The sequence below is a fragment of the Varanus komodoensis genome, unplaced genomic scaffold (assembly GCF_004798865.1).
Source record: "Varanus komodoensis strain SLA01 unplaced genomic scaffold, ASM479886v1 scaffold7_1, whole genome shotgun sequence".
Classification (NCBI taxonomy): Eukaryota; Metazoa; Chordata; class Lepidosauria; order Squamata; family Varanidae; genus Varanus; species Varanus komodoensis.
The window spans coordinates 12,321,671-12,347,512 of record NW_025336479.1 but is presented as its reverse complement, the minus strand read 5'-3'; the positions used below and the strand labels follow the sequence as shown (position 1 = coordinate 12,347,512).

The following is a 25,842-nucleotide window of genomic DNA, read 5'->3' as shown; positions in this document are numbered from 1 at the left end:
TAAATAAATAAATAAATAAATAAATAAATAAATAAATAAATAAATAAATAAATAAATAAATAAATAAATAAATAAATAAATAAATGGCTTCATAGTGTGAATCTGGAAATTACCTATCCAGATCATATGGTACTTTTAATCTTGCTCTCCCTCATCCCTCCATCTCTTACAATTTCATTCCATTGTCCTCGGCACAAGTTTTTCTCCCCGGTCAACTCCATTTGATTCCCCTCCCTTCTGTCAGTTTTTTCTGTCGGTTGACATGCCATAGCATGGGATTATCATTGGGCTTGCTGGGGTTATCTTAGAGTATCCTTTTCTTTTTTATGTATAATTGCAAACCTCAGAGTTTCTTGGTTTACTGCAGTCAGGATCTTGTGATTGTTGCAGTTTTGGCTAAATTCACTGGAGTATGGGAAAACTTAAAGAGGTAATGCATTAGAAGAGATGATGATTCTTGCAGAATAATTTTCAGTAATTTATTTAATTTGATTTTGAGGCCAGCTTTGGCCATACAATTCAGATTTTGTGGCTGTTAATGTTAGTTTGTTTCTTTCAGAAGGTGTGTGGGTTGGGGGAAGCAAACACTGAAGTAAAATTACTGCAGTTTGAACAATTTATTGCATGTTGCAATAAGATAGCCATATACAAAATATCACAAAATGAACAGCTCACCTATATGTATACTTCTCAAAGATCATAAGTCTGATAAGAGACTGCCCTGGCTTCATCTCTTGTAAGATGTCTTAAGTTGATAAAGATGCTTGAAACTAAAAGATGGTTCTTTGGCATTCTCCTTCCCTAGTTGTTAGGAGGCAATTTTCAGATATATAGTCAAGTAGCTCTGTACAAGCCTACTGTAAGAAAAGCTTGAATTATATTTGCAATGCATCCTTTCATTCTCATTCAAACTGTAATGTTTTGTAAGAAAGTTGGCCTCTTCTGCATTCATTTATGTGTACTTCTCAAACGCTGATACATTACCAGTGTTGTGCGGTGTGATTATGAGTGTGGGACTGGGACTTGGGAGATCTGGGTTCTAGCTCCCACTTAGCTGTGCACCTAACTGGATGGCTTTGGGCCAAACCTACCTCACAAGGTTATTCTTGTGAGCATAAGACTGAAAGGTGGAAGAGAATTGTGTAAACTGCCTTGAGTTCCTTGAAAGGAAGAAGGTGGGATATAAATATAATTAATAATTTAGAATAGTATCACTGCAGTTTTTAATATAAAGTTTAACATAAAATGACATAAAACAGTTGCTGTGATGTTGGTGGAGGGAGGTTATATGTTTCCTTACTACTCTGAGGTATGTGGCTTGGAGTACTCATAGAATTTTCCACAATATAACAACTGCACTGGGCAGCATCAGTTTCTGGAAATACCTGCAGCTCAGTTCTGTGTTTGTACTTGGAGTTGATGGGATTTACTTCCAGCTAAATGTCCATAGGATTGTGCAATAACTTTTTATTATCAAGCTACTAACTGTAAACATGTTTCACAAATTGAAGCAAGAAAGAGCATTTTAAAAATGCTTCCTTATGTCCAATACTAAATATATATTTATGTATTCAGTAATTATATTTGGAGGCTAGCTGAAGCGGCTGAGAATGCTACGTCCAAACAACATGAATGACAGCTGCTGTCTTCTTACACTTTTCTTATGAAACTGCTTTCCTTCTCTAGGCCATGTGTTTAGGAATGGACTTAGACCAACTCTTGATGTCATATACCTCCCAAAGATACTTGATCTGCAACCATCCATCAGGAATGTAGGAATGTAATCCATAAGAAAATCAGTGCAGCTTTTTGTATGAATTGTAATATGTTCAGTGTGTATTTCTGTTCTGTGTAGACCTGTGTTGTCAAATTAGAGCATTTTTTCAGTACATCCTGTTTTTGGTAAAACATTTGAGATCCATAGTTTATAGTTTTACCTGAAGCTATTTTCTCCCAGGTAAGAGGAGTGTGTGTGTATATGCTAGCTAGCTATTGCAGTTGTTTGGATCTAATGGAAACTACTGAATAATTCAACAGCAAAGTGATTGGGGATTCTAATTTGCACTCACACTGGTAATAATTTGACATCAAAATCAGGATGTGGTAGTTGCATTGTTCCCAAAGGCTAACACAAAAGTAAAAATGGTATAATCTCTGAACTATATAACAGACATTTGTAACCTTGAATTTCTTACATAAACTCTCTACAGTTTACCCTGTATCACTAAAGAGAATTTTTCATGCTTGTATTTCTTTTTTGTATTGGGGAGTTTGTGAATAGCTTTTTTGGGTTAGATAATAATAAATGCTAGTGTTATTCAAATATTGCAGTTAGACAAGTTAGCTTCTAACATAAGTTCACTTAAGAATGAAAGGCTGGATAATGTCAAGCAACTAGGGATATTGTGACTTATGAGTCTGTCATACCAACTTATTTTTGTACCCAGTTACTGACCCCATTTGTTAACCAAGCACCCCTTGTAGAAACCATATGGAAATAATGGATTTTAAAAGGAACATTTTATTTACTAGCATCACATCTAGAATTTTGCTCCTTGCATTAAGCGATTACAACCAAAGTACCTCAACTTCCTTCATTTTCTTTGAAGCAGGGTATACATGACATACTTCTGCTAATTAATACCCATCCGTACCTGAGCAAAACTAATGTCACTTCACCCCATATGCTTAAACAGAAAAGTCCAAAGAAAGACTATATACAAGTATATATTTTTCTTTGAGCAGATTTCTTACAAATGGTCTATGAACTAAGGAAGTAAGGCAGACATCTAACGTACTTGCAGTTAGAACTTAAAAGGTAGGTACAGAAAAGAAATCTTATCCTTTGTTTAAGAAATCAGGAAATGTAGCAGAGACAGGAAGAACTGAGCAAGAAATGAAGTCTTTATTCCTATATTTTTACATAGTCCTAATAAATGTTCTCAACTTAGGTATTTGATCAAACAATTATACCTTAAATTACCAAATATGATTACTCAGAGAAGATCTGTGAATAAATTTGAACTTTATACCAACATTCCCCAACATGGTATCCACCAAATGCTTGGCATTACAGCCCTCCCCAACCTTCCTGATAATTGGTCATGCTGCCTGGGCTGGGTAGGAGCTCAACTCAAAACATCTGGAGGGTACCAAGCTGGGGAAGGCTGAATTATGGAATGAATTTAAGAACCTGCAGGAACTAACTAAAGTTAATCTAATCTAGCTCCTTCCCTCTACAATGCTCAATCACATGTCGTGTAGTTAAATTTTTATCTAAACTAAAGCTCTATTTTATTCTTTTTACTAGGACAATGTGTTCGATCATTTAGTTTCCCTTCTATATGTTTTTTACACCTTTTTCCAATTTTACAATGGCCTTTTTGAAATGAACCACTGTAACTATATGTAGTGTTCCAAATATGGCTATTCCATAGATTTGTAAAAGGGACTAAGTTATTGGGAATATTTCAATCCCTTTTCTAGTAATTCCTAGCATGGAATTTCTTTTTCATAGCTGCTGAATACTGTCTTTATTTCACTGAGCTATCCACCATGATCCCAAGATCTCTTTCCTGGCTTAGACTATGGGGTGATAAAGCTAGCCATGTGTGCTTCAGAAATAAAGTGTTCCTCCTACCAAATGGTGCCTCTGAGGACCCCTGTTGTAGTCACATGCCTCTGTGGATTTTACTGTGACAGCTGTTTAACACATAATTGGAGCCTGGTATGGGCAACTTCAGAAGGCTTCAGAACTGCATTTGATGTACTTTTAAGCCTTGCAGCATATAGATGTGGACAGGCAGATACTGTGTTGTGCGGGCTTATTTTTTTCATGTCCCAGTAGAAGATAAAGATACTGTTTTCCCATTTTCAAAGGAATAGGGAGACAGTTCTCTGCTTGTGCTTCAGATGGTTGTTGAACAGCTTTTAGTCTGAGAGTTGAATTCCATATAGGCGAAACACTTGGGGCTGCATTCCAGTGGTGGATGGGGCTGAACGCCAAAGAGACAGATGCAAAGTAAAGTGTTCATGTGATATTCTTATTAATTACCACTCAGGTTTCCCATAATGTTTCTCCAGTACCACAGTGTTGTCAAATCTTTCCAAAGGCCAAAATCCGTTACAGAGAAGCTGTATTCCTGCAACAGCTGGCTAAAAACAAAGGGGAGCAGGACCAAAGGTAGGGGGTAGACCCAGCTCTTTATATATTATATTTGTCTATTGCGCAACCAGGTTGTTTAGAATGATAAAATCAAATGATAAAATACTGGAATATTGTAGCTTACATCCTTCTAGAATGGGAGTAGAAACTTCATAAAAGCTGGGGAACCACTAAAAAGCTGGGAGAGAAGCAATGGAGACGGGGGTAGAAGTCAAGACTGGATTAGGATCCCAAGTTTAAATCAAGATTTTCATTGTTTAAAAATATATGATGCATCAGTGATACTAATGTGACTACTAAAACATATTGACTTGACCTTTTTTCCCTCAAGAATTTAGAGTTTAATTTATGCTATTTTATTCTTAAATCAAACCTTGTATCCATTGTTCAGACTGTTTATATTGTGTTTGCTTTTATTTTTGCCTGCAGGAAGAATGTCTTTGAAATATTTCTATATTGGATCTTACTTAGGACCAGCAGGGATAAAAGTTTGAGGTTATTCCTGGTAATAAAGGAGGTTGCACACTAAACAATTTTGTTTCCTATTCTCTTTGGGTTTCACTTTGTTTGGTCCGGCATCTCAAAGGTGAAATAGCAAATGAAAATGAAATAGCCATAGTGAGATCTGATAGTTACAGGTGAAATGCAGTTTATTTTATTGTATGATAATAAGATACTTATGTTGACAGATACAATGTAAATATTTGAGAAATGATGCAATCTGTTTTTCATTTGCGTAGAAAAGCCTTCTTTATCTTAATTTGAAAGAAGTTTGGAAACAGTTCAGAGGTTAACTGTGAGACTAGTGTACTATTCAATCATTGAATGTTTATCTGGCTATTTTAAGGGAAGCTTGATATTTAGATTTTTTTAAGAAGACATAGAAACATAGCAAGTTAGAAGGGGACTCACGGGCCATCTAGTCTGACCCCCGGCTCCAACTGGCTCCGCACACCATGTGAACGTCCAGCCTATCCTTGAACACCCGCACCGATGGGGCCTCAACCACCTCCTGTGGAAGCCCATTCCATACCGTCAGGGTCCTAAACTGTCAGGAAGTGCTTCCTGGCATCTAAATGGAACCTTGGCTCCCTGAGCTTCGCGTGTCCTGCCCTCCTAGTGCTTTTGTTGTAGTGTTACAGAAGAAACAGGATGTTGCAGAAAAGAGCCTAATACAGATTTGATTATGCTGTCATAGCAGAAAAGCAATAGATAACTCTTGGCTAACCTGATAATTCTGTAAGACAAAATTTAGGAGTTTCATGTTGTGTCTTACCTATTAGGGAAGTGTTTTGGCTTATTATTTGGAAACGTAATGAATTTGGCCTGAACTGTAAGAATCAGTGCCTGGCTCTCGAGCCTTGGAAACTATTAGGCCTTGCTTGGCATAAATAGAAACACATGTTCTAGAGTTACTGCTCACTAGGTGTTTTCCAGAGGCCATGGGAGAGATGGCCAAAGGACTAAACATGTAGCTGTGTTTGGCCTGGAATCCCACCTTATTGGACCAATTAACAAGCTTCTGTTTGGTGTTATGATTAGCTTAATGAGCTTATGTTTTGTTCCATGCTTAGTTCATTGGCCTTTGCTGTGGTATGTTATGAGAATCCTGACTGACATAGATGGAAAGCCTCAGGTGTTATGACTTGAGGTCAGCTAAGGAGGATGGTAACCTTCCTAGAATACAATTATGGGAAGCTGCATATAGTATACATTTGGGGCTTGCTGATAAGGTAAACAGCTAATTGTGTATCACTTTGTCCCTTCCTCTGTGCAACAACCAACCCCTTCTTCATGAGTAGTCTATAAAGGCTAGTCATTTTCCCTTGGGTGGAGTTGTTTGGACACCAAACACTTTCAAAGGGCTTTACTGACCTGACCATCTGTTCCAACTGAAAGGAGCCTCTCAGCCAGCAGGTTTACACTAAGCAATTAAGTGCCTTCCTTGCTAAACCCTTTGAAATTCTAGCTTTTTGGAGTAATTCACTTGTCTTTTCAATAAACCCTTCTTATATGTAAATCTGAACCCCAACTGCTTAGGGTTGTTCAAAGCTGGGCTAGAACACTCAAGTTCAGATCCTCTGAGGAATTCATGATTTCTCAACTCCCATGGATTACTGGGAGACTAAAATGCTTCTCTCATTCTTCAGAGACAGATTAGTATACAAATATATACAAAATCCTAGTCTTAATTATTTTAGAGTAATGTGCAGATGCCCTGAATGGTACTGAACTAGAAGGATCTTGGTTTGATCTGTCAGGGCAGTTCTTATGTTGATGTTAGGGTTGATGCAAAAAGGAAACAGCTTCTTTTAATACTGTGTTCCCTCCTTTCAGGTGATACTTCAGCCTTCCTGGAAATACGGCCTGAGGACTTTTTGAATGAATATCCCTGCTGCTCTCAAACTGCCTGAAATGGCAAGTCCAGCGATCAGCCCTGACTCTTCATCCCATGAAGCACTCTCTTCTGTGAATTCTGTGCCTGCATGCTCCCCCACTTCTGATTCTGAGAACTTGAGCCCAGATGAGCTAGAACTTTTAGCAAAGCTGGAAGAACAAAACAGGTGAGAAACCCTGAATTCCCTTTGCTGTTCTGTTGCTGTTTCAGGCTGACAGGAAGCAATGGCTTTAAACTAGGTTTGTTTATTTAAAACATTTATAACCCATTGGTACCAGCAGGTCTCAAGATGGCTTACTGCACAGAAGCCCAATTAAAATTCAGTATGCAAACATATAACAAAATCTTAACCATTAAAATGCCATTAAATCTTAAAATACCAGGTAAATAAAAAGGTTTTAGCCTGGTGCCGAAATGAGTAAAGCATTGGCACCAGGTGCACCTCTCTGGACAGCAGGTTCCAGCGCTGGAGTGCTACCACAGAAAAGGCCCTTCTCCAGGCAGCTGCTGTTCTGATCTCCTTCAAAGAAGAGGGTTCCTGAAGAAGGACCTTGGAGGAAGATCTTAAGACTTGAGCAGGTATATACTGATATCCAGGCCCTAAACCATTGTGGGCTTTATACATCAAAGTTAACACCTTAAATTGGGCCTGGACTTCAGTTGGTAGCCAGTGCAGATGGTACAGAACTGGTGTTATATGCTTACGCCTGCCAGTTCCTGTCAGAAGTCTGGCTGCTCTGTATGGACCAACTGAAATAACCGGACCATTTTCAAGGGTAGCCCCATGTAAATTGTGTTACAATAGTTCAATTGGGAGGTTACCAGAGCGTGGGTTACCGTTGCTAGACTCTGCTCATCCAAGTAAGGCCATAGTTGATGGACCTAACCCTAATCCCATTTCCCTATGGTAATTGTATACCCAAGACGATTATCTAAAAAGGGTGACATAATTAATCCGAGTGTGTGATACCCTTTATCATAAGGAATTTGGTCTGATATATGATAATCTGCTAGATGTAATATTTCTAAGATGAGGAAGCAAACATTTTTCTGTATTTGGTTCCTGGGAACCCTAGGGATAGACCCAAACTTGTAGTCATTAATGACCTGTGGAACCCATCGTGATCATGTGCAGACCACTCCCCACTTCATCTAGGAGTTCTGTACTGTGATGTCACTATGAAGTCCACCTCCATTACCAAACTACTTTTTGATACTGTTTGCCTAGTGAAGAGGTCGTGAAAGCTTGCGTATTGTGGTGGCCTTTTAAAGGTATGTCATGAATATAGATTTGGGAATTTTTAAAAGCAGGTGAAATTTTGGAATTTTTAACAGACTCTGATAGTCTTTAATAACTTTGAAGTCTGGCTAATTAGCTAAACAGATATGCATACACATCTAACTTCATTTGAAAAAGTCCATTTTGAATACAAAAACTAGTTGGGTGATTCATAGAAATATGCAGTTTATGTATGTAATGTAATCATTTTAATGATTACTTTAAAGTAATCAAAGTATATCCAAGTATAAATACAAAACAATTTGGTCCCACTAAATGGAAAATGTCCTTTTGTAGTCTATGATGAGCCCATCTGCCACCCTTTCTTTTATTCAACTCTTGTAATGCTATTATTGGACCTACATACTGAAGTGAGCCATAGTATGCTTGCATGTTATTTGAACCATTTTGAACAATCCCTTCATAAGAACATGAATGAATTCACTAATATATGATTATTAGGGCAACATTTCAGCCTTTCTGGATATCTACAGTATTGCATATTAGAGTCTCTTAAAAATCAAAAGACAGTTATGATAACATGTTGTGTGGTCGAAGCTGAGAGTTTCTCCATTTGATTAAGGATTGTGTGTTCATTGCTCCACAAAAGTAAATGTGCTCCCTTGTAGTAGTTATTATCCTGGGTACGTGTTAGAGCACAAATCATAACCAAGAGTGGTGGTGATAGGTAGTTAACACAAATATACATATGTCTGACGTAAGAGCCAATTAACACATGTAAGTATTCTAACCATTTCATTGTTCAGATGCTGGTGTTATTGGATGTTATCTAAGTGAGGCTTCATCCTACTTAAGGTCAAAATTTTTGTCCCAGTAGATGAGATCCAAGAAGAGGGTGTCAAACTAAGTAGACAGAAAATAACCCTGTTTTGTATTTGTCTTTCAATTCCTTAATATGCCAGAAGTTAACAGCTGCTTAGATCATCTGACCAACTGTAGACATGCCAGTTGCAGTAACTATAAATTAGTTCCCTTCAACTGACTATCCTGCTTCATTTCTAAATGGTCTTGTGGTGGCATCATAGCACCAAATGCGTATTCTATTACAGGTTAATATGTAATAGTAAGCCCCAGATGTTGAGTAGAATGAGCAATGATTTTTTCAGTAAGTTTTCCTGTGTTTTGTTCTTTGAACTATTGTCTCTCTTGATGCTGTTTTCTTAGTCTGAAATATGTTTTATTTGCCTTACTAATTTTTATCATAGGTCCTTAAGCAGTGATTATTAAAGAAGAGGAAAATGGGTGAAAAGCCAATAGGATCTTGTTGAACAGTAAACAAAAGACCAGTTATAGTAGTCTGAGAAATTAAATTCTGCTGAGCTATTTATTTATTTATTTTATTTAGAAAATTTCTATGCTGGCCCATTCGCCGAAGCCTTGGGGCGGCTCACAAAACATCAATTAAAATGTAATACATTAAAAATATAAAATGAATTAACAATATAAAATAGTGATCGAGGTCTTATTTTCTTAATTGAAAAGTATATTTTGCCTTTTTAAATTAGTTTTTTTTTTAAATATGCTACATTTGTTGAAAAGCTGCAGGAAGGTATCAAGTTGATAAATAGAATATCCAAGTAGATACTGAATTGAAAAAGATGTGTAACACATTCTCTCTTCTGGTGGAATACAGATACCACTTTATCCCTGAAGAAAGGATTTAAAGTTGGAAATTGGATGAATCCAAAATATTAACCATTACTACAGTGGTACCTCAGCTCACGAACGCTTCAGTTCACGACCAAATCGGGTTGCGAACAAAAATTTCATAAAAATTTTGACTCAGGTCGTGAACTCCATATTGGGTGGCGACTGCGATTGTGGCCATCTCCCCAGCCCCCTGAGTGGGGAGATGGCTGCGATTGTCCTGGGGGTGGAGGGGGGATGGCTGAGATCACACCCATCTTTCTTGCAGGAGCATGCCTGTAATTGTGCCTTTCTTTCCTGCATGAGCGCAACCGCAGTCTTGGTCATCTTCCCCCTCCAAACATGATTGTGCCAGTCTTTCCCTTCCGAGCGCGCCCGTCTTCACCCACCCCAGTGGGATGACAGGCACGTGCAGGGATGAGGGGCGTGATCACAGTCGTGCTGGGGGGGGGCGGGGAGATGGCCGCACTCATGCTTGGTGTGGGAAGGGGGAGATGGCTGCAATCTTTGTTGTTCTTTTTCACTTTGCTTCACATCTTTCTGATTAAAAAAAATAGTTACAGAATGGATTAACCTTATTTACATTGAACCTTATGGGGAAATTTATGGTTGGCTCACAACCAATTTGGATCACGACCAGAGTCCTGGAACAGATTAAGTTCGTGAGTCAAGGTAGCTCTGTATATGCTCCCTTAAAGTTAAAATAGTATCTAAATAAATGCTGTGTCCTCACACTGCCCCCAACCTCAGTTTAAATTGTATTAATGGCTTCTGTAACTGGACAAGTTTTTCTATGTTTCATATGCATGATGATGACCCTGTGAATTGCTCGATCTTTTGGTGTTTATCAAACATATGGAGGTGCTTTGTACAATACCAGCACTTCTGACATCACACAAGACACATCAGTACTGGCATGACACAAGGTACAAGAAAACATCTGAAATCACACTTCTGTGCAGGAAATCTGTATGTATGAGATTACCTCCCCCAAATCAAGAAATTAATTAACATTTATGTGTTAAGCCTGTTTGGTTGCTGGAGCAGCTGTGATATTCTGGGGGCTAATCTTGTTGTGGAGCCGATACAGATGACACTAACTGTAGATGGCATTTTGCAGGCTTCTGGAAGCAGATTCTAAATCTTTACGCTCTATGAATGGCTCACGAAGGAACAGTGGATCCTCTTTGGTTTCCAGCTCTTCTGCCTCTTCCAATTTGAGCCACCTTGAGGAGGATACTTGGATCTTGTGGGGGAGAATTGTCAATGAATGGGAAGAATGGCGGAAAAAGAAGGAAAAATTGCTCAAGGTAAGGGAAGTAGTTGTTTCTAACAGTGGGCATGCCTATGATGACATGAGCATATTACTGTTTTTGGAAGGTATGCTTGAATGGGCAACCTTAATTGTTTTTCCAGCTATATATCACTATTTTGCAAACATGACATAGTTTGCAAAATAGCATACATTGAATCTACAACTCCCTATCCTCCCCAGCATACATTGAACCTACAACTCCCCATCCTCCCCAGCCAGTGATGAGTAGAGATGATTGGAGCTGTAATCTACCATAACTAGAGAATTCTAGTTTGGGAAGACTGGGCTAGAACATTGACAAGCAGGGAGAATACAGAACACGACATTTTGATCAGGGGAAAAAGTATTAAAGGGAAATAATTTTTTTCTTAAGTGTCATCCGTGTAGTTGGCACTAACAATGAATGTGTGCAAAACTGTAGTGCATTAAGTTTGGCTTCTGATATATGAATGTGAAATCTGGACAGTGAAGAAAGCTGACAGGAAGAAAATTGATGTGTTCAAAACATGGTGCTGAAAGAGAGCTTTATGAAAACCTTGGACCATCACAAGGATAACTGTGGATCCTAGATCCAATCAAGCCAGAAATTGGCCTGGAAGCAAAAATGACAAAACTGGAGCTGTCCTACTTTGGGCACATCATGAGAAGACAAGACTCATTGGAGAAGACAATAATGCTAGGGGAAGTCAAAGGCAGAAGTAGACCAAATATGAGCTGGATTGACTCCAAAAAGGAAGCCACAGCCTTGAATTTATATGAGCTGAGCAGGGCTGTCAAAACAGGGTATTCAAAGGGTTCATTCAAAGGGTCAGCATAAATCAGGAAGTATTTGATGGCACATAACAGAACAAGTTTGTAGAGATGAGGAAAATGAACAAGTTTGTTGTGGTGGAAAGCAGAAATTCCCCCTTAGTTGGTTGAAATATTGAAATCGTAAATTCTTTTTTTCAAAACTTCTGGAAGAACTTCAGAATGCACCAGAAAGGTCAAATTCAGAGACTCTTTGCTAAGCAGACCTTTGATATTCCATGCTTATAATTATAGAACTGGCTGCACTGGGTCCAAAGTCCTTCTTGGCTCATGCCAAAGATTAAAAATTGTCTATTTTGGTATAAAGTGACATTGTAAAAAGGACTTAGACTGTGAGTTCTTGCTTATAGTGTCGCTTGGGACTTGTTTTACTTTGTTTTCCTCAGGAGCTTATAAGAAAAGGAATCCCCCATCACTTTCGTGCTATAGTTTGGCAGCTTCTCTGCAGTGCCACTGACATGCCTGTGAAGAATCAATATTCAGAGTTGCTGAAGATGTCTTCTCCTTGTGAAAAGCTGATCAGGAGGGATATTGCCAGGACATACCCTGAGCATGAGTTTTTTAAGGGACAGGACAGTCTGGGTCAAGAAGTCCTCTTCAATGTCATGAAGGCAAGTCTAAGGCCCTGATGATAAACTTGCTTTGAAGAGTAGCATCTACTGTTGGATCCTTTGTATATAAACAGTGTTTCATGAATTTAGCTTTAGTAGCTGAACTTTATAGTAGAGGAAGTTGTCTAGCATCTTTTTTCCTATGGCTATTATTTTCTTTGCTTGTTTAAAAAATATGTGATGGTACTTCTAGTCAGATGGATGGCCTTTCAGATGGGATTAGCCCCCCTTGGACAAACCACATCATGTGGTAATTGCAAAAGCTACCGTGAAATGAGCAGGAATGAAACAATGAGAATAAGATTATTTTGTAAGTAGCAGTTCTGCCTAGGAGGGGTTATTACAACAATGAGTCAGACCTGAGTTTTGTTCAGTCTTTTACATTAACATTCCTAATACCTGAAGTATACAACCTGTGGTACTTACCATTTTTATCAATTCCTTGTTTTGATGCTAATTTTTCTAGCTTAAATTTCTAGGACCTTGCTGTGGCTGAGAGCATAAACCCTTGGAGACAGTTTAGACTGAATACTTCAACCATTTCTCTCTTATTTAGAAATTCATTATAGTACTGAGATAAGAACTAATGCTTTTCGGCACCACTTGATTGCAAGCATTTACAATGTTTACAGGATGGTCTAACGCTTGCCCCCCCCCCCCCATTACTGAACCGAACCCTTGGTCTCTGCATGATAGGTGCTGTTATATCCAATTATTTATGCCTATGCTTCTATATGAACAAGTAAAACAATTCAGCTATATAAAGAAACCCATGCAGAGGAAGATAACCTTGTAGGGCAAAAACAATGAACCTCTGGCCCAGAGATATAAAATTTCTGGAAATTTTGAAGCCATGGGTGGCAGAGGGGATCGTTAGATCTGCAAGGTAGACCTTAGGGCAATTTGATCTACAGAGCTACTGTAATTCTATTACCTGGGAAGGACTTAGCTTAGACATGGGAAGCAATCATATTTAAGAACCTTTAAGCAAATCTGAACACATTATTTGAGGAGAGACATTTTTTCACTTTTGCAAATCATTTGTTATCGGGGATCTTATTTTATTGGTCATTTTGAAAGGTAGCCTTTAATGGTGGTATCAATCCCATGGCAGTGCCATAAGAGCTAGGCAACTGAGTTTCCTTTAATAGAATATATTCTAGTAGCAAGAGTTCAAATGCTTTATAAATGAGGCAGAATTCCCTAGTGGTGAGCTCTAACTCGTGGTTATATTAAAAATTGTGGCAGTAAGTTCTATAGACCCAAGCCCAAAAGTTTGTTTTTTAAAAAAAAACAAAGGTAGAATAACCACACTGAGTGGGTTTGCACAACCCTGAGTGGACTCGCACAACCCACAACAGTGATTGCCATGAAGTGTCCAGCAGCCACAGAGTGCCCAACAGACTATTAGGGTTATCATGATTGTTTTGCTCCAACTTCCTGTTCATGAATGAGAGGGAGCAAGGAACTGGGAGGTGCTGCCCTGGTTAGGAGCATTGTCACCCATCTGATTCTCCCCTTTCCTGCTTCTGCATGAAAAGATTCCCCTCCAAATTCCCCTCCAAATTCCCCTCCAACCCCACACAGCCAGTCATCAGCTGCTGCCCTAAAGAAGATCCCTGGGGCAGAAGTAGGGAGGAAGCAAGACAACCTCTGACAGCTTACACCAAGCTGACTTGTTGCTCTTGCTGAGTTGATCTCTTGCTCTGGAGCTTGTACTGCAGTGGGTCTGAGTTTGGACAACACAACAAACAATTGTGATAGGGAGAAACTTCGGAGCATTATAGTAGTTACCAACCATATTAGGCCATAGTGGCCATCACAACTTGTTTTGGACAACAGGCCAAGCAACCATGGTTTATTTTATCATTGCTTGCTTGTCGTGTCGTAGGAATCTAGTCTTTCTGTTCTGTTGCAACTGGTGACAATGATGGGATAACCTACAGTGTGTATCTTTTCCTCACCATATGTGGGTTTTTGTTTAGAACTATATTGGCTATGGCAGCATCTAATGAGATTAAACCAAGAAATACCAGACTCTATAGGACTAAACCAAGCTGTCAATAATGCATATATTTTTCCATATTATATGAGCCAAGTCATAACGTAATTGGAACTGGACATGATTTATGGCAAACAGAAATGTCTGTCAGTAAAAGATATATCAGTGTTAATAAGGAATGGAAGAAATGGCTATGCTGGGAAGGTTTAAAAAAAACCTTTTCTCCCCTCCCCCCACAAAAAAAAATTCCAGACATTTCACATCTCTTATGTCTTTCTATAAACATCTCTGAATGCATGACTTTTAGAAATGAGAGAAATGGAGTAAAGCCTCAATAAAATATATTAAATCTTTTCTTAAATTCTAAAAGAAAATATTACACAATCCAAAACTGTTCATTTTTCCTATTTTTCAGGAAAAATACTTCTTAAGCGAAAAAAACAGGCGAAACCCAGCTTTTCAAGGTTGTCTTATCTCTGCTCTGACCTGTAGACAGTATATAGTCTGAAGGCATTCCTAGTTTGGGCTGCCAGTTTATTACCAGGTTCCTCCTGTTCTCTTAGCAGGGAAAAGTTCTTACCTTCATTCAGCTGTTCAGAGAGAAGAGCTGTTCCCTGCAGCAGAGAGTAGCTGGCCAGGGAGAAGCTGTTGAGTGATATAGGCTTGCTTGCTGCTGAGACTTGTTCCATAGATGCTTGCCCTACTTGTGAGTAGGCTTAATATCAGTTACATTCTGGATGTATCTAGAGATGTAAGGCATTCCCCAGACCTTTCTAGGATTGGAATTTGGTCCCCTGAACTGAAAAAGATTCCCAACCCTTGCTCTAGAGCAGGGGTATCCAACCCGTGACTTACAGGCCACATGCGGCCCAGGATGGCTATGAATGCAGCCCCACATAAAATTGTAAACTTACTTAAAACATTGAGGGTATTTTTGCAATTTGGGGGGTGGGGTAACTCGATTGTGCAGTTCTCAAGTGTGAACTTCATAGATGACAACATTGTTTTACAATGTCACATAAAATAAATGTACATATGCTGGGTGTAATTTTTTAAAGCAACCTTCCAGTGTGGGAAACTGCTGTTTCAGGCAGGAGCTGAAGATCACTGTCCTCTGCAAAGTCCTCTGATACACACAGAGAACATAGGTGAGGAGAGGGGGTCAGCCTCCCTTTATGCCTAACTTTGGAGAATGAAAGAAGTGGAAGAGGTCCTCCTTGTTACTTTAATTTTCCCTAGTACTTCCTGCATTAATGACTCATCTGTGATTAAAGCTATGGGACAGTATCATCTGCATAACTGATTCCTAAGCCAAGCCAAATCTCTGGACTCCAGGAGGGAAGCGATAGGTCTTTCAAGCATACAAAGTAGCTGAGGCTGAGATGCTCCTGCAAGTTTCTCTTGTTCAGGGGTGGTTAGTGACTCCTAAGTTAGTGGAGCATCTGTTCCACTGTGGGTTTTGAGTGTTATATGAGCTATCTGTAGCTGAACCACATCCTCAAAATAGATACACTAACGTGTATAAGCTGCCTTGCAGAAATATTCAACCACCTACCCTCACTTTGACTTTTTGGTATTTTTTATGCTACAACCATGAATAGCAATGGACTGATGGGATCTTGCACTACAAAGGTGCAAAATATTTTTACTGTAGCACAAAAGTAAACAAAATCTGATACTTGTTGGCTGCATAACTATTGACCTCTTTGCTGTGACATGTCCAATTAGGCCCTCTGCCCCAGAAGTCACATACTGTAAGTCATCTGCCTATATGTAATTGCAGTGCCCTGTGATCTCAGATTAAATATGCCTGTTTCTGAAAGGCCACAGAGTTTGATGGAGAAATTGATATTGAAACCAAGAGCAATCAAACTATTCCAGGATAAAGTTGCTCAGAAGCACCAATTTGAATTAGATTATTTAAATAATAAATCTTGGACTAGGAACATCAGCTGGAGCCCTGTTAAATCCATTATTACAAAACAAATACTATAGCAAAACAGTCACTTTGCTTAGAGAAGGCTGTCCATCAAAATTCTGTGACTGTGTGAAAAGGTCATTAGAGAGCAATCAAGAAGCCATGGTAAGTCTGAAGGAGCTAGATAGATCTGCAGCTGAGATGGGAGAAAGCCTCCATGGGACAAGCCCTCATAAAGCTGGGTTTTATGGAAGAGTGGTGAGAAGAAAGTTATTGCTGAAAACCAGATCAAAGCACCATTTGGAGTTTGCAAAAAGGCATATGTGATGCACAGCAGACTTGTTGAAAGGGTTTCTCTGGTCTAATGAGACCAAAATTGAATTTTTTGCCTTGCTGCCAAACACTGCTTGTGGCACAATGTTGACAGTGCTCATTGCCCTGAGAACACCAGCCCCATGGTGGAGCATAGCAGTGGCAGCCTCATGTTGCAGGGACACTTTTCCGGGGCAAGGACTGAGCAATTGGTCAGGATTCAGGGCAATTCTAGAGGAAAGCCTGGTTTTGTTTTGTTTTTTCTGCAAGAGAACTAAAACTAGGACAGTGACCCTAAATACACTGCCATCGTAACACTGGAGTGATTTAAAAAAAAAAATCTTGAGTGTCTTACCTGGGCTTTTGACTGACCCATTCTATCAATCTGATTGAAAAATCTGTGGTATAATTTGCAAGTTGTTGTTCACCAGCAGTCCCATCCAGTTTGGCAGAGCTGGATCACTTTTGCCAGGAATGGGCAAAGATCCAGATAAGTCTATCAGCAAAACTGATAAAGACTTAATTAAGAAGACTTGCAGCTGTAATACCTACAAAGGTGCTTCTACCAAGTATTGACTCGGGTTGAATATTTATGCAACTAACAAGTGTTGGTTTGTTTAGGTTTTCTTAAGTTTTGTGACACAGTAAATGTTTTGTACCTTTACAATGTTGAGCTTCTTGTGTACATCAAGTGGTTACAATGACAATTAAATCCATTTCAATTCTAGATTGTAATGCTGTAGCTCTTATCAAGTACAAAATACAGGTTGCAATGCATAAGGAGCCCCACTGGCATAGGAGTCACCAAACTTTCTTGCTCTTTTATGTTATGTAATTAAACCCAATTAGATCAGTGAAATTGGGTAGCTTTGGGATGTGTTTGACTTTCCCAGGTTATCTTATAGACACAAGAATAGATTGTTGAATTGCTGTGTCAGAAGACAAATGCTTAACCTGCTTTACAAAGAGAAAAATTAATAGATAGTATAATCAGGCCAATTCAGTCTGGAAATTACCAGTCTTCCAAGATAAAATGCAGGCAGCATGTAAGAAATTGGTAAAAACTGCAGCTAATCCCTATAAAATTGTGCTTCTAGGTACCTCATTAATTATACCAGCTTTCTTGAAGCTGCCTTTCTTCTTGGTGCTTCTATTCTAGAAACACACAACCTCTCTCGCAGCCCTCAAATTATGTGAGATTTGAATTCCTCTTCAGTCAACCCTGCTTTTGCCCAACAAGGCATTACTGTTCCTTATTATCCTTGGTTTCATTGTTTTCTTGGCAAAGAAGGGTGAAGATGCAATATTCTCTGAATCAATCCTTTATTGTAAAAAAGGGAGATCAGTGGATGAACATTTGCCTTCTCAACCCTCCTCCTGACAGTGTTGTGTCAAATGCCCAGCATGGCTTAATTCTAGGCTTGTGCCTCTTTTACTGCTGCTATTTGCAGTGTTTAGCGTAAGGAATCAAAATTGTGTGGCTCACAGATGATTGAGCAAATGCTTCCGGGTTTCAAAACATTGCTTCATAAGTGTGTGCTTCTAATGCTACTTCAACTCATCAAAGCTGTTGAGTTCTCTTCAGGTTGAGTTAGGCATACTGCTTATGAAGTTTCTATCTTTTTCAGGCTTATTCTCTGGTAGACCGTGAGGTTGGATATTGCCAGGGCAGCGCATTCATCGTGGGACTCCTCCTCATGCAGGTTGGTGTAACATCAGGTTAGAAGACTTCCCAGAACCTGATGTGCTCATCATTACTTGGAAATTTCTAGACCAGTTCACTATCTTACAAAATACTATAGTGAAAAAGTAAGCTGTAATTTATTTGCTTGAACCTTCATATCAGTGTGGATTGGTTAAATGCAAAGATTAACAAAAATGGACCACTTTATTACAGTAGCTGTTTCAGAAGGAGGAAGCTTTCTGTTATACTCCAGCTCTGACAATATGTCCACAGCTTTTAGTGCTTCTTAAAGTATTTTAACCCGAGGCAGGACTAGAAAAATTCCACGCAACTAGTTATTTGATGCTAGTGGCTAGGAAACTTGAAATATTTAGCCCATTACAGTAAGGCTTTTTTCCAGCCCAAGTGAGAGAAATGTAAACTGAATTATTATCACAGTATACAAACTTATTATTCAGCTGCATCCCTTTGGAATGAGAGAACTTGTGTATGGGCTGGAAACCAGATTTTTAGGGCACCTGTTTAATACCAGTAATCAATACTTCACGTGCAGTAAAAAAAATTTTTTTTAGAGTGAGCATGCTATTTGCTGTGGCTTTGAATGCTCCCATTTGGTTGCTCTAGGCGGTAGGTTTCAGCTTTGCTTTTTTGGGGAAGACATGTCAGAATCTGGTATTAGATGTCAAGCAGAACAGCCCAGAGTCAGACCATTGCAGGGTTGCTTAATTGCTCCCTCTGTTCCTAACAAGCCAGGGTTTTTTTTAAACCCCTACTTGTTGGATGTGGATCTGACCATTGTGTTGTACTAATGGCATCAGTACAAGAATGGCAACATTTTCATCAAATTTGCTGACAACAAACTCATGTAATCTTAACAGACTTAATCTGTAATCTTAAGTCCCTATTATTTTAAATTCATGTTAATGAGAGAAACAGATGTCAACTTGAAATGAGAATATCTGATTAAGAGAAAAGATTACTGACATTATGTGACATTAGCATAATGTATCTTCAGGTTTTGTATGTCAGTATAAAAGCACTCTGCTTTTCCCTTTTAGTGGGCTTTGGAAAAGTTTATGCAAGTGTCTTGTTTGATTTTAGATGCCTGAAGAAGAGGCGTTCTGTGTGTTTGTACGGCTGATGCAAGAATACAGGTTACGGGAGCTGTTCAAACCCACTATGGCTGAGCTAGGACTCTGCATATACCAATTTGAGTATATGCTGCAGGTAAAAAAGTGCATCTGGCTTGCCTAAAGAAGCTACCAATCTTGTGAATTGCTCCTTTCCAACTTGCCTCCTGCAGATCCTGTGGGAGTTTTGAGTAAAAGAGTTTATTGCTCTGGGGAGTAACTGGGGTGCTTGCTGCTAGCCCCTTCCCCCACAAAAGCTCCCAGTATGATTAGAGTTAGGGATATGAAGAAGCATTGTCTTCGAGAATCCATTGTCCATAGTCCAACTATGATGATAGAGGCAGGCTGGAATTTCTCATGATTAAGAGTTGTGTTTTGTGTCTCTTCAGGAACAACTACCTGAACTGAATATCCACTTCCGCTCCCAAAGCTTCCTTACATCTATGTATGCATCATCCTGGTTTCTCACCCTCTTCCTCACCACCTTTCCTCTGCCTGTGGCCACTCGAGTGTTTGACATCTTCATGTATGAGGTAAATGTTTGATACTAAAATTGGAGGGTTCAGGGCATAGACTGGCAGAAAGAAAGGAAGAGAAGTGATGGGAGCATGGCCTAATGCAACATGCAACCTTATACATGCAGTGTGGCCTAACACAACAAATTTGCAAGTATCAAGGGACTATTGGTGCTATTTTAAAACACCACCATTGCATGCTGTTGTATGGTATACAGCAGAGAGCATAAAGTAAGACTTTCACAAGTATGCAAATGCATTTGTTTCTCTTGGAGTCTCTGTCTATTGTTGGCAACTGGCCTCTATCCCGGCAATAATGAAGACTGCTACTAGAAGTTGCACATGAAGAACAGATTCTGAGAAGTTTCTGTCACACATGCCCATCTCCTCTACCCTGCTAGTTTAGTGGTTTGCAGCAAAATGCTAATTAAAACTGGCATAGAAAAACAAGTCATGAGGGTAATAGTACTCCGTTCCTCTTTTATTCTAGTGACTGGTGTTCCAAAGCATGATCCTAGAGAGAGCATATAGTCATCATGACTAGTTCCCATTGCTAACTTTATCCTCTACAAAATTATCTGATTCTCTTTGAAAGCGATTTAAGATACATCTAGAAAGCTGTAATGATACTTGCTTCTGCAAATATGCTAGCATCAATGTGCCAGTTGCAACAACTTGCTCCATCATGTTTAATTCTGACTTCTTGTTATAACTTGACAACAGATGAACCAGATGCTCACTGCGTGATATGCACAGGTGACTTTGTTGGGGGAAAGAAGGTAACTTGGTGTGTGCAGGGGGGGAAGTAGCTAGGTGTCTTCTAACCTCATTTACATCTCATCCACATAGGAAGTGGCTGCTCTGACAGTTACTCCAATCCATGGAAAACTCCACTTGAGCTGAAGTCCATTTAAATTCTGCTGGCTTCTTATAGGGACTGGAAATAATCTTCCGTGTAGGAATGGCTCTTCTGCAATTCAACCAGGCCGAACTGATTCAACTGGACATGGAGGGGATGTCACAGGTCAGCTTTACAGTGCGTTATGGGACTAGAAGTTGACTTTGTAGATGTTCCTAAATACAGGTACCACCAGGGGAAGGGAAAAGGCTTCCTCCACTGTTGGTGGGCCACTGCTCAGACAGGGAACTGATTGGTGGTCTAGATTGATGCTTTGTCTGATTGAAAATGTCTTTTAAGTGGAAAGTATTGTCCGACAATAACTTGCTATATGATCCTCAGGCAGAAACTTGTTTTGGTATTGAAGTAGCTAAACTTGAAATATTCAGGGGGATGGGAGAATGAGAGTGTAGTGAAGGTTATAGGATCTTACTTACATACTGCTTATTCAGACATGTTTGTTGTTCTGTACCTGCTCTCCTACAGTAGCTCTAGAGTAAAAAGTAATGGGAATTTGGAAGTGCCTTGAGTATTTCTGTTTTTGAGATGGAGAGAAGAGATGGGAGTTTGAGATGAAGTGAAACAGTGCAACTACTAGAGTAGGTTTGGGAAGGGATAGTTGTTGGAAGTGACATAGGAGAGGTAGGCTGGTGTATTGCACTTGCTTGCTTACCTGGAAATTGCTATTCACCCAAGTCATAACTTGCAAAACTGTTTGTCGTGTTTTTGATCCTTCAGCACCTGTGCAAAGAATATTGTTTTGCCTTATAAAGATCCCTAAGCTTTTGGGATAAGTAGGTATGCTTCAAGTCTAGAGGCAGGGGCCTAGTGAGTGCCAAGAGGTATTCACAAGCACAGTGGTATCCCTGAGCATCACATTGATGACCTTGGCTTTAAAGTTGCACTGTAACTTCAAGGCAGATTCAACTTTGTCCACTGGCGGTAGATATCATAGGTGTTTTATAAAACACGTATATTGCCTGCTTATTCTTTATGTAAGCTAAGGTGGCCTTTTTTGCCTGAGGAGTGGGGCAAAAATACTTTCAATAAACAGTAGCTCTCCCAATGTTGATATTTTCATTGTAGAATTTGTGCCACACAACACTTTAACTCCTGAATTGAATCTTCCTGCCTATATCAGATTTAATCTATGCTGTAGGTAAGCCCAACTTTCGCACAGTGTGGGATACTTTGAGCAAACTTAATATTTTACTGAGTATCTCCCCCACTTGATACCACAATTGCTTTCATTTGCTTTTTGAATACGTTATCATATAACAAGATAAGTTGACTGAAGAAAAATGTTCCCTCACCTTAGCAGAGTAATACTAGCAGATATGAAGAATTAGGATAAGATGTAGTCAGTTCAGTTTGGCTTGCATAACTCAAGCATTAAACATTCCTACTTGAAGTTTGAGAGAACCAGGGTGGGTACAGAGCCAAGATAAATTTCATCCCAGGACTCAGTGTGATAGGAGATACTGCCACAGTTCAGTTTAGAAGCATCTTATACCAATTACTTAAGATAATAGGCTAGTAAAAAGCACCCTGTTCCACTTTCTGTGTGTGCACATACATGCATTTTCATTATGGGAAAGAGTTAAGCTTCTGGAATGTTTTAATGAGCTATAATGAATTTGGTCAGTAGTGTTTTCTCTACTCCCTTCCTTTCCAGTGGCCACCGAACTATAATACTAGACTGTGTCATTATTGGGAAGTAAAATTCAAGTGATCAAAACTTGTGGCAAAATTCTTATAAGTATTCCAAAGACTGGCCACATCCGTACTCACTTTCCCCCTACGCTAGTCAGGAAGAGCAGTTTCATTGAGGCAGGATTTAAGGAGCAGGTTTATTGATGGGAGGGATGTAGATCCAACTGACTTGTGTGTTGTGTTCCAGTATTTCCAGAAGGTGATTCCTCATCAGTTTGACAGCTGTCCTGATAAGCTGATCTTGAAGGCCTACCAGGTCAAGTACAATCCCAAGAAAATGAAACGGTAAGTTTTTAGCATCACTTTCTTATGTATAACCTAAATGGCTGGACAACACAAAGCCTAGGCAAAGTTGATGGGGTGGATCAGCTGACTGTTTGTGTTTTGCTGCACTTTCTTTAAAAAGTCATGAAGGGTTTTCTGGGAAGTCTTTGAAATTGGATGGAATTTTCTTGGGACTAAACACAATCTTTTATAACTTGAAGGAGGCACATCCATAAAACCTGATGGCTAGAATTACATCAGTCTTGCACATGCTCTTTCCATGTATATTTTGTTAATTTTAGTATTACAATTATACATGATATAATTAAAACACAACTTAAGTAAATTCACCAAATCAAATATAAACACTTCTTCCTTCCCTTAGTCCATTACAATAATGTTGGTTGTATAATCAATGGTTCCTTTAAGGATGGTGAGGAGAAAAAATGTTACTGGAAAATGAGAAGAATTCTTAACTAGCACATGTAAAAAAAAGTTAAATCAGACTTGGTGACCTTTTAAAAAGTTTGCATTATGCCACATTTTAAAAATGCAATTCTGCTAATAACCAGGAACCATGGTGAAAGGACAGTGCAAAAATTGGGAAATCACCCAATGATTGGTGCTGGAGAGAAAGAGGATGGGATGTGGCCATCTGAGGAAAACCCGAAGTCTGGATTTGGCTCGCAGAGGGCTGCTAGTTTTATAGGTCTGCCATAAGCACTGAAATCCAACTTGTTAAAAAACTAAAGGTGCAGTGTTGTGATGCCTGTACACCTTTGAACTTGGAGGCCTATTGTCATCAAGTCGAGTGGGATGAGTTGGTTCCCTGTTTCCTGCCTTGCATTTTTGCTAAACATGCTTTTTTTCTATCTAGTTGGAGCATTTCAGAATGGGAGGGAAGGATGCTGGAGAGCTATAAAGATAGCTAACACCCTGGACCTCTTCAGTCTCTTCCCCACCATCTCCCTTTTATTCTCCTCTCCAAGTTTGCTTTCCTAAGCTTGGAAAACAGCCAGTATGTGAGGGCTGGAGCCCAGATTTGTTCATCAGATGCTGCTGGTAGAGAATTGATTTCCTCTTCTTTACTGGTTTCCAGTGCTCCACCAGAACCTGGATGAAGATTATACCATCCAGAGAGCTTTGGTGATAGAGAAATTAATTAAATAATTATATTGTATGACTTAGTAATGAAGCATATTTAGAAAGACTTTGGGGTTCATTGGTGTAAGCACTGATGGCATTAGCCCTTCTATGCCTTTATTTTTCTAAGAGCCAAACTGAATGAAACTGTCTAGTCAAACCACATGGAGTAGAAAAGGTTTGCTGTTGAAGGGAGCTAAATTTTGACCCTACTGACTACTTACCTCCCTGTACTTCATCACCTAAGTTATAGTACTGGAAATTATCCTAGCTGAGGGAGAACTGCCTAGGGTAGGGAAACCATGACCCTTCAGATGCTGTTGTTTACAAGTCCTGTTCTCCCTGACCTTGGACCCTACTAGCCTAGAGGAAGGAGCTGCAGGTAAGTGACAAGTATAAAAAGGATTTGGATTTGGCCATCTCTTCCACGCACACAATATAGTCCATAAATTGTAAGGCCAACTTGCCACTTGCTTTGTGATTGAAACAGGCTGTGGTTTAAATGCACAGATCCGCAACTCTCAAGTCACATTTATCCCTCATAATATGATCGGAACTTGAATATTATGTAAGAAGAAAGCAAGGTGAACTACATTCTACTTATCTTACAGGTTGGAGAAGGAGTACACTGCAATAAAAAACAGAGAAATGGAAGAGCAGATTGAAATCAAGGTAAACCCTCTCTCATACATTCTTGGGTTTGTCTTATATGTATTGCAACGATATAACATTGTGGGAATTCCCAGTGCCTTGTTTCCCAAGAGCTTATTGCCTGTGTTCTCCAGAGACCTCAAAATGCGGTTACCTGAATGGTGGTCCTTATTGACCAATTCTTAGTTTGCAGAGAGTATGTCTTTCTCTCATCATACTTTTGCAGCTCTGCCTGGTGTGGTAGTTTTTCCTTTTATTTTAAGTAAGGATATAGTCTTTAAAAACTTAGACAACTTAATGTCCTTTGCTGTATAAAAAGTGCCATGTGAAATATTTCTCCCAGGATCTGTGTGGGATACAGTGTAATATAGAAAGAAGAATTTCCTCTTTCTAAACTGTAGGTCTAACTATGTGCATGTGTGGGTGTGGTGAAATTTTTGTGTTCTTGGCTACTCACGCAGCTGGTTATATAGATGGCTCTAGCTTGTTCAGGATGTTAGCATAGTTCTCTGTGTTGGCTATCACTTAGCAAAAACACATGCTTTCGAATTAGAACACATGCTGATTTTGCTTTTGCTTGCAGAGGCTCCGTACTGAGAACCGCCTTTTGAAACAGCGAATTGAAACCCTGGAAAAGGTGAGGAGTGTACCTAGCCGTGTGAGAATCCGCCTCCTCCGCTTCCAGACTAGTATGGCCACCAAAAATGAGTCTTTAAATAGCTGTCTGTCCCAGTTGACTATAGATACTACTCAGAGTGCCACTGCCAACCATTAGTCTCAGCTGTGCATCTTCACAGGGACTGATGTGGATATTCATCTCTGGAGTAACTTGTAGGGAATATATGTTCTCAGAGCAGAACTACTTGGCTGCCTCACCCTATCACTGCTGGTAATGGCAAAGTGAAACACAAATGTCTGAACTCCTTAAGATGGAGAAAGTAATCTGCCACAGCTGCAAACACAACTTAGTGTCTACCCACCAAAACTTCAGTCAACATGGTAACTTGAACTGAAATTACTGGCACTTGCTGGGTATGAAGCCATTATTCTATCCTGAGTGATTTGATTGTGCAAGAATTGCATCTTAAAGCTATTTTTCAGCAATGTTTTGCCATACAACTTGTTTTTGTGCTAAAAATTAAACGTTTACATGAAAAATATAAGAAATCCTTAGCCCCATTTTGTACTGTGAAGAGGGGGACAAGTGGATGATGGCTTGGTGGTTCTCTTAGGTGTCCAGAGGCACTTACTGTAGGGGTCTGCTAACTGGAGATCTGCATGCATATAGCCTCCATCTCCAGATAATACAAATGTAACATCTCAAGTACAAAAGTCTCTTCCACTGTTCTACTGAACAATTATATTT

General features: G+C 39.4%; 1 protein-coding gene across 3 annotated transcripts in view; it reads left to right on the top strand.

Annotated features, from left to right (window-relative positions):
• Positions 1 to 25,842, top strand: part of EVI5L (ecotropic viral integration site 5 like) — a 59,195-nt gene that overhangs the window by 6,424 nt on the left and 26,929 nt on the right. For 2 of the 3 annotated variants that reach the window (XM_044453682.1, XM_044453681.1), the window contains exons 2-11: positions 6,503 to 6,729; positions 10,631 to 10,820; positions 12,022 to 12,246; positions 18,107 to 18,181; positions 19,264 to 19,389; positions 19,682 to 19,825; positions 20,742 to 20,831; positions 22,606 to 22,703; positions 24,437 to 24,497; positions 25,060 to 25,113. In XM_044453682.1, coding sequence (XP_044309617.1) covers positions 6,548 to 6,729; positions 10,631 to 10,820; positions 12,022 to 12,246; positions 18,107 to 18,181; positions 19,264 to 19,389; positions 19,682 to 19,825; positions 20,742 to 20,831; positions 22,606 to 22,703; positions 24,437 to 24,497; positions 25,060 to 25,113 — 1,245 coding nt within the window. In that variant the 5' untranslated portion in view covers positions 6,503 to 6,547. The remainder of the gene's footprint in view (positions 1 to 6,502; positions 6,730 to 10,630; positions 10,821 to 12,021; positions 12,247 to 18,106; positions 18,182 to 19,263; positions 19,390 to 19,681; positions 19,826 to 20,741; positions 20,832 to 22,605; positions 22,704 to 24,436; positions 24,498 to 25,059; positions 25,114 to 25,842) is intronic. The other variant, XM_044453683.1, reaches the window with a different exon arrangement.